The sequence below is a fragment of the Orycteropus afer genome, unplaced genomic scaffold, assembly GCF_000298275.1.
Source record: "Orycteropus afer afer isolate SDZICR_OR568_19922 unplaced genomic scaffold, OryAfe1.0 scaffold00405, whole genome shotgun sequence".
Classification (NCBI taxonomy): domain Eukaryota; kingdom Metazoa; phylum Chordata; class Mammalia; order Tubulidentata; family Orycteropodidae; genus Orycteropus; species Orycteropus afer.
Window position 1 is genome coordinate 1,217,997 of NW_006921992.1, and position 8,675 is coordinate 1,226,671.

Genomic DNA, 8,675 nt, shown 5'->3' on the forward strand with positions numbered 1-8,675 from the left:
AAGAGGGGGAGGCCTTCAACGAGATGGATTGATACGGTGGCTGCAATGATGAGCTCAAGCATAGCAGGGATTGTGGGGCTGGCGCGGGATAGGGCAGTGTTTCGTTCTGCTGTGCATGGGGTCGCTATGAGTCAGAAACGACTCGATGGCACTTAACAACAACAACAACAGCTAAGGCTTAACTCTCAGCCAAACAACAGACAAGCCTATGAGCCCAAACCTACACCAGGGAGATGCACTCCTTAGAATGATCAACCATGGAAGATCAGACGGGCAGCATTTGCACAGGAAGAAAGGTAGGGAAGCAGGAATGCATAGGCAAGAGGGACATGTTGTTGTTGTTGTTGTTATGTGCCATTGAGTCGGACCAGACTCATAGAGACCCCTCCTTGGGTTTCCGAGGCAGTATCACTACGGAAGGAGATTGCCCAACCTTCCTGCTGAGGAGTGGCTGGTGGGTTTGAACCACCAGCGTCTGGTTAGCAGTCAAGTGCCTTAGGCACTGTGCTACCAGAGCTCCCTAAGAAGGATATAAGGAAAGGCTTATCACAGGGAGAAGGTGGGAGAACTGTTACACGGCAGGGAATGTAAGTAGTACCACAAAACATAATGGATATAAACTGTTGAATGTAAAACAGATGTGTTTTGTAAAATTTTACCCAAATCACAATGAAAAGTGACACACACAAAAGAAATCAAATGACCTATTGCATTGAGCAAATCTGCTGCAAAAATACGTCTTGAAAGTGTTAAAAAGCAAATATGTCCCTTTGAGGATGAAGATGCACCTGAGCCAAGCCTTTGCATTTTCAGTTGCCTCACATGCATGTGAGAGCTGGCCAACGAGTAAGACCGAAGAAGAGTTGGTGCCTTTGAATTATGCTGTTGCAAAGAATATCGAATATACTATGGACTGTATATTCAAAAACAAACAAATGCAAAAACATACAAATCTGTTTGGAAGAAGTATAGCCAGAATGCTCCTTGGAAGCGAGGCTGGCAAGACTTCATCTCGTGTACTTTGGAAATGTTACCAGGAGGGACCAGTCCCTGAAGGATGTCATTCTTGATAGAGGGTCAGCAAAAAACAGAAAGACCCTCAACGAGATGGACTGCCACAGTGGGCTCAAGCACAGCAGTGACTGTGAGGATGGCTCAGGACCTGGTGTTTCACTGTGTTGTACATGGAGTCACTATATGAATTGGAACCAACTCAACGGCACCTAACAACACCTTTACAGAAAATGTCTGCCAACCCTGGTCTAGGCCCAGTAACCCAGAAGTAACATACATTTAACCACATAAACGTGAGAGTAAGACCCTGGTATAGAATTTCTAGAATAAACATTAGTGCCAAGACATAAACAGGGATCCTTCTTAGATCCTCTTGTACCCAGTGCCTTGGTCCAGGGCTAAGCTTTATAGCTGAGCAGGCATGTCAGGATTAGCACCTCCTGAATGAAGGGCAGGGCCTCCTGTGATGACAGGGCTCTTTTCTCTGTCCTTGGTCATATTTTGGGGTGAGAAGTCCCACTGGGCACTGAAACCCAGTTTGGAGGGAAATCGAAGTTGAGGGGATTATCAGAACCCCTCTGCAAGGGCAGACTTGCCCCACTGCTCCCATGAAGAGGCTACAAAAGGGTTGAAGGAACCTTAGGAGGAAACACTGAAAAGGCAGGAGGAAGCCATGGCCCGTCTTGAACAAGTAGAGGGGGCAGGAAGACAGAGACTGCCGACATGCAGGGGAGTGGTCCCCAACCTGTGGTGATTATGACCTCCACTGACCACTAGGACCCATGACAGGCCACCTGGGGGAAGGGCAAGGCTGCTTCTGCCATCAAGTGAGTGGAGACTCAGCACCCTGCAGTGCACAGATGGCCCCCAAGGCACGGAAATACCCAGCTCAAGATGTCAAAACAGGGCCAGAGTCAGGAAACCCTGACCTAGAGCCTGAGACTATGGCCCCTAACTGCCCGTCAGGTCTGAAATTGAACGCACATCTGTGACTTCCAGCCAAACAAAAGACAGGCATATGAGTTGAACATGTACCTGAGGTAGATACACTCCTTGGAGAGAACAATCATGGGAGAAAAAGGGCTGTGTATGCACAGGGAGACAGCTCAGGGGGCAGGAGTGCATGGAGGGTTGGACACAGGGAAAAGGTAACTATGGGGAGGAAGTGGGAGGGGAGCTGTTGTACTATGGTAAATTGTAGTCAGTGTCATGAGATGAAGTCTATGTGAGTTGGTGTATGGAAAGTGAATTTGCTCTGTAAATTTTCGTTCAAATCACAATAAAAAAGAAAGAAAGAAAGAAAGAAACCCTGACCTAGGGGAAAAGTATCTAAAGCCTCTGACCTTGAGGGAAAGACATTAAGAGGGAGCTCTGGACCCCTTGAGCTCTGGTGGTACAGTGCCTAAGGCATCTGACTGCTAACCAGAAGGCTGGCAGTTCAAACCCACCAGCTGCTACACAGAAGGAAGACTGGGCAATCTACTTCTGTAAAGATTTACCACCTCAGAAACCGTAAATCTTCTGTAAAGATTTACCGTCTCAGAAATGGGGGCCGCAATGAGTCGGAATCAACTCAATGGCAGTGGGTTTGGTTTGGTTTTTCGTCTTAGACTCTGAGACTGAGTGAGATTCACACGCAAGGCCAAAGGCCCCCACATGCATCTTCGCGTTGCTACTAAAGGGGCTTTGTCCTCAAGTCCATCAGTGGAAACCTTACTCGGAATCCCTGGGGAGTATAGTTAATGCACTCAGCTGCTAACCAAAAGGTTGGAGGTCTGAGTCCACCCTGAAGTGGCTCAGAAGAAAGGCCTGGTGATCTTCCAAAAATCAACCAGTGGAAACCCTCTGGGGCACAATTCTACTCTGATGCAGAGTAGAACTCTGTGTAGGGCTCACAGAGTCCTCCGTGAGTTGGAATCAACTCAATGACAAGTGCCTGGGAGGATTCAAACAGTTAATGTGTTCTGCTGCCAAATGAAAGGAAGGGACACCTTGAAAGAAAGGCCTGGCAACCTACTTCTGAAAAATCAGCCACTGAGAACCCTATGGAGCACAGTTTTACCAACACATACAGGGTTGTCATGAGTTAGAACAAAATCAATGTCAACTGGGAAAAACAGCTCACTTGGCAAAGAAAGAATCAGCCAAAATTGCAGACAGAATGAAACCTAGGTGAGCCAGAACTCACCAGGACTGCCTTCTTTTTCCGGGTCTTACAACTTTTCTGTCTTTGACAGGGTACAGTCTTTCCACATTTCTATGGCTCGTTTTAGTGGAAAATAATTTGAGTTTTCCTCCTCTGAGAGGTTTCTACCTTACCCAGGTTCCGGCTTTCGCAGGTCTTACTGCATCATTACACAGGATTTTTCCCGTTGGCAATGAAATTCTCGAGGGGAGAGGAGAGGAAGAACTCCCCAGAAAGGATGAAGAGCAAACACAAATGCTGCTCATGTTGGCGGCAGGGGGACAGGTGCAGAGGGCCCCAGATGACCCTCAAATCCCTCCTCTCCCTACAAGGGGTCTCCACGGCTGGGAGTAGAGGAGGAGGAAGTAACAAAAGAAAGACACATGGCCCTGCCTGGGGGCCTCACTCAGACTCACCTACACACAGCCGGCCCGTGGCATCTAGTGTCAGGCCCTGTGGGCAATCACAACGGAAGGAGCCAGCCGAGTTGAGGCAGCGCCCGTTGGGACAGACCCCGGGGAAGACTTCACACTCGTTCACATCTGGGGGGGGGGGGGCAGACAAGGGGGAGAGGGGAGGGCTGGGGCGCCTAGGAGCAGGAGGGTGTTGGCTTCCCCCTTGCAGCCCAGAAAACCCTAGTTGTCCTTGGGAAGGTCATTGGGGGACAAAGAGGGGGCAAGGTCAGTCTCCGGGGCTGGGAAGGGGGGACTGGGGAGACCTGGGTCCCAGCAAAGGGAACCTTGCTCTCAACCTCAGAGCTTCAGGGAGGAGCCCAGGTAGCACCTATGACAGGTGCCTGCCCATGTTGAGTCACAGGGTGAGTTGGAGGGGGCAGGGCGTTACCTGTGCAGGTGAGGCCCTCTGTGCGCGCAAAGCCCTGGGCACAGGCAGGGTCTGTGTTGGGGAGAAGGTAACTGGTGAAAGGAATGACTCCACCCCCGCCCTGGGACCTCCTCCACCCCCAGCCTTGCCCCACTCTTGTGATGGGTGCCAGGCAGGCTGGGATCGGGCTCCCAGGGTGGTACCAATCTCGCAGCGCTCGCAGGGGCTGCCCCAGGCGGCTCCCAGGGTGGCGCAGCACTCAGCCCGCAGGGTGGCTCCATGGAGGTTCGCCTCGCAGCGGCTGTCCTGAACCTGCAGCCAGCAGGTGCCCTTGGTGCTGTCTGGGGGGGTGGGGATCACCTGTCTCACCTGTCAGGTCCTGTCTGGCCCCACACATACAGGCCAACCCAGCCCGCAGCAGGGTGCAGGGCAGGGCAGGGGGTGTCACTGGAGCCCCGCAGGGATGGGGCCTCTTACCTAGACACACGGTACCAGAGGGCCCCAGGCGGCTGCCAGGGGCACACTCACAGGAATAGGAGCCAGCCAGGTTCCGGCACATGCCACTCACACACGGGGCGGAAAGGCACTCGTCGACATCTGTGGTGACAGCCCACAGTGGTCCTTAGCTGTGGGAGGGAGAGCCTCCCAGGGCCAGGGACCCCTCCTCCCAGGGGCACAGAATGCACAGGTGCATGCGTGTCCACATGTGTGCATGAGCAAACAAGGTACATGGGCATGTGCAGGGTGCATGGGAGCCCAGCATGCGTGTGGGTGAACATGGGCAGCTCTCCTGGGCACACATGTGCATTCATGTGTGTTCATGCTGGGCCTCGGGCACCCACACCTGTCTGCCGGCACTCAGGGTGTCATGCACACACCTGGTGAAAAGTGGGCCAGTCATGGTGGGGAGTGGTGACACTCTAGGGGCTGTGTCACAAGAGAGGACAAGGGTGGAATGGGAGAGTGGGGGGACCAGAGAGGGTGGGACCTGGAGGTGACAGGGTGGAGGGAGGAGCTGGGAGCAGGCAGCTAGGCCCAGACTATGGCAGAGGGTGAAGGGAACAGGGCCCAAGAGGTGACATGTGGAGGACACTGGTGACCTGGGGACAGTGGCACTGGCGTGAGGTGAGGGGGTGAGGACAGCCTCCTGGACATAACGTGAGGTGAGGGGAAAAGGGAGTGAGGCACAGGGCTGAGAGAGAAGGGGGCTGAGAGAGAGGGTGTGTGGCTGCTGACACGTGAGCACATGTCTGTGACAGTAGGGCTGCACTATGGACAAGGACCTCACCACAAGGGTATGCCTGTGTGTGAGTGCATCAGTATGTGAGCTGGTGAGCAGTGGGTCCAAGTGTGTTGCTTTGTGCAAATGCATGTGACGGGATAGGCAAGTGTTCTCACATGTGAGTGTGGAAATGAGTGCACACGGGGAATATGTGTGAGGGCACATTTAAGTGTGTGTAGCTGTGTGTGACTAGAAGCTTAAATGTGAGTGAGTGAGAGTGTGGGTATGTGTGTCTTTGAGTCTGGGTACACATGAGTATGCTGTGTGGGAGTATATGAGTGTGAGTACATGTGTGTAAGTGTGTATGTATGAGCATGTGTACATGCATGTATAACTGTAGGAGCATCTATGTACAAGCATGTGAAAGTATGATTGTGTGTGCAGGTGTGAGAATGGGTTTGTGAATGTGGCTATACATGTGCTTGAGCATTTACCTGTGAATATGTATGTATTAGTATATTTGAACATATGTGTGCAAATGGGTGTGAGCACACACATGTGAATGAGTATGTGAAGTGCATACAACTCTATAAGGGTCTTTGAGTGCCTGTAACTACACAAGTGTGAAAAAGTGTGAATATGTGCATATATATTTGTTGTATGCATCTGTGTGAGAGTGTGAGTGTACATGTGTAAGTATCTTTGGATGTGAGTCTGTGTAAGTGTGAATGCATGAGTGTGTGTGAATGCAGGTATATGTGTATCTGGGTGTACACAACACCTGCGGTGTGCCTCCCAGGGCCCCGTACCTTCGCAGGTCTCCGTGTCCTGCTGGAAGCTGAAGCCTTGGGGACAGGAGCAGCTGTAGCTGCCAGGGCTGTTTCGGCACCATCCGTGGTCACACAGGAGGCTGTTGAGGGCGCACTCATCCACATCTGCAGATGAGGGTGGAGAAGCTGTGAAGTCTGTGGCAGGGACGCCTCGTCCATCCCCCACCTAGCCGTCCATCTGCAGCCCACTCACCCACGCAGTCCTTGCCCGCTGCGCCCGCCTCATAACCCAGGTTGCAGACACAGCGGTAGCTGCCCCGAAGATTCTCGCACATGCCGTTGGTGCAGATGTCGGGGTCCAAGGCACACTCATTGATGTCTGCAGCAGGAGGAGAGGTCAGCAGCCACCCCAGCCCATCACAGGCAGCCAGAGGCCAGGGGTCCCAGTTCAGGCCTGGCCCCCTTGCCCTCTAAACCAAAGCTCCCCAAGTTTGGCATCGTTGGCATTTGTGGCTGGGTCATTCCCCTCTACAGGGACCATCCTGGCCACGCAATCCCTGGGTGGTACAAACGGTTAACACGTTCAGCTGGTCACGTTCAAAAGGTCACAGGTTGGTGGTTTGAGTCCATCCAGAGATGCCTTGAAAGAAAGTCCTGATGATCTACTTCCAAAAAATCAGCCATTGAAAACCCCACGGGGCACCGTTCTACTCTGACACACAGGGGCTGCCAAGAGTCAAAGTCAAGTCCACAACAACTGGTGTGGGTTCTGTGCATTATAGGATATTGAGCCACATTCCTGGCCTCAAGCCACTCACTACTGATAGCACCCATCCCCAGCTGTGACAATCAAAACTATCCCCCGACACTACCAAGTGTCCCCTGGGAAAAGAGACTGAGAACCACTGGGATGGCCATTTATTCAGCAGAAATGTCATTTTTTAAAAAAAAATTGGTAATCGTTAGCACTTACAGGGTACTTACATTTTGGGCCAAGCACTGTCCTAAGTCCATGAAGAATATTAACTCATCTGATCCTCCCTACATTCCTGAAATGGCCCCCATTTGATAAACAAGGAAACTGAGGCACAGAGAGAGTAACTAACTTGCCCAAAGTTATTCAATTAGTGAATGGGGGGGGGCTGTATTCAAACCCACGTAGCCTATGCCTTTAACAACAGAGTAAGAGATCTGAAATCAGTGTAAAACTTGACAGCAGCCTGAATGCTTTCAACTCCCTCTGGGAGGAAAGGGAGGAGTATGCATGTGTGGAAATGTGTGTGCAGACATGTGTTTCACATGCATGTCTGTGCATATGTTCAATGCATGCATTCTACATGTGCCTGTCTGTATATGCATGGGCACATGTATGCGTGCCTTGTATACGTGCATCTTTGCATGTGTGTTTGTGTGCATGGGTGTATGTGCATGCATACATGTGCACATCTGTGTCTGATTAGCAAACAAGTGATGAAAAGCACAGACATGTGCAATCGCCTTTCCTTTCAAGATCTCCTTTCAAACTTCACAGATAAGGCACCATGGGCTGAGATGGGTGGCTGCGATCAGCCAGTGAACCCAGGCGGGAGGCTGTCTGTTCCTGGGGAGCTGCAACTGGACACAGGGCTCAGGAGGAAACTGACGGAAGAGGGGGCACGTGGGAGTGAGCACAGCTCAGCCCAGCCTCTTCCTATCGCAGGAAAAGCCCACTAGAGGGGTTGGGACACTCACCTCTGCCATCTGTGGTGATGCCTAGGCCACTGCTGCAGAGAGCCTGGAACTCGGCTGTGGTGGCGGGGGGCGGGGAGCAGAAGGAGAAGGGTCAAGCTCAAGGTTCTATGTCACTGTGAGCCTGATCCCTGCCCCGAGACATGGCCCTTGACCCTAGACAAGACTTTGGGACCACAACATTTCCCTCACGTTGTAGACTACCTGCAGTGTCTTCTTAGGAAGAGAAGCCCCCACCTCATGGGAGCTGAGACCCCTTCCACCCTGTGCCCCAAGAGGGATGACCTAAAAACTGAGCCAAGGAGGGGCCCGGAGCTGGGAACTCACCAGAGGTCTTGGCAGGACACAGCTGGCAGGGCTCTCCAAACCCGTGGTCTGGGCTGGCACAGCAGCACTCGGACTTGGTGACAGCGCCAGGGAAGGGGCGGACGCAAGAGCTCTTCTCGACAGCCCCATAGCATGTGCTGCGCACGTGGGTGTCCACACAGATGCGCCCGTCAGCACCCACTGCCAGCCCACCCAGGCACCGGCAGTGGAAGGAGCCTTCAGTGTTGGTGCAGTGGCCATTCATGCAGATTCCAGGTGTCTGGCACTCGTCGATGTCTGTGGGGTGGGGTGGCACTGTGACAGATCCCCTCCCCACTCAGCCCCCCACCAGCCCCTTTTCCTGTCCTAGCTCTCTCCTAAGCCATGCCCCCCTCTTTTTAAAATATATCTATTTTCTTATTGTGATTTGGGTAAAAATTTACACAGCAAATTTACTTTCCCTACAGCAGTTCACATACACTTTGTCTCATGACATTGACCACAATTCACCACAATGCAACAGCTCCCCTCCCACTTCCTCCCAACAATCACCTCTTCCCTGTGTCCATCCCTCCATGCGCTCCAGCCCTCTGAGCCGTCTCCCTGTGCATAAACAGACCTTCTTTCT

At 52.3% G+C, this 8,675-nt stretch overlaps 1 protein-coding gene across 1 annotated transcript in view; it reads right to left on the minus strand.

Annotated features, from left to right (window-relative positions):
- Positions 1–8,675, minus strand: part of FBN3 (fibrillin 3) — a 123,632-nt gene that overhangs the window by 66,654 nt on the left and 48,303 nt on the right. The window contains exons 12-19 of the mRNA XM_007953714.1: positions 8,069–8,344; positions 7,745–7,798; positions 6,267–6,392; positions 6,053–6,178; positions 4,499–4,618; positions 4,225–4,362; positions 4,043–4,093; positions 3,616–3,741 (exon numbers count right to left, since the gene is read on the minus strand). Coding sequence (XP_007951905.1) covers positions 3,616–3,741; positions 4,043–4,093; positions 4,225–4,362; positions 4,499–4,618; positions 6,053–6,178; positions 6,267–6,392; positions 7,745–7,798; positions 8,069–8,344 — 1,017 coding nt within the window. The remainder of the gene's footprint in view (positions 1–3,615; positions 3,742–4,042; positions 4,094–4,224; positions 4,363–4,498; positions 4,619–6,052; positions 6,179–6,266; positions 6,393–7,744; positions 7,799–8,068; positions 8,345–8,675) is intronic.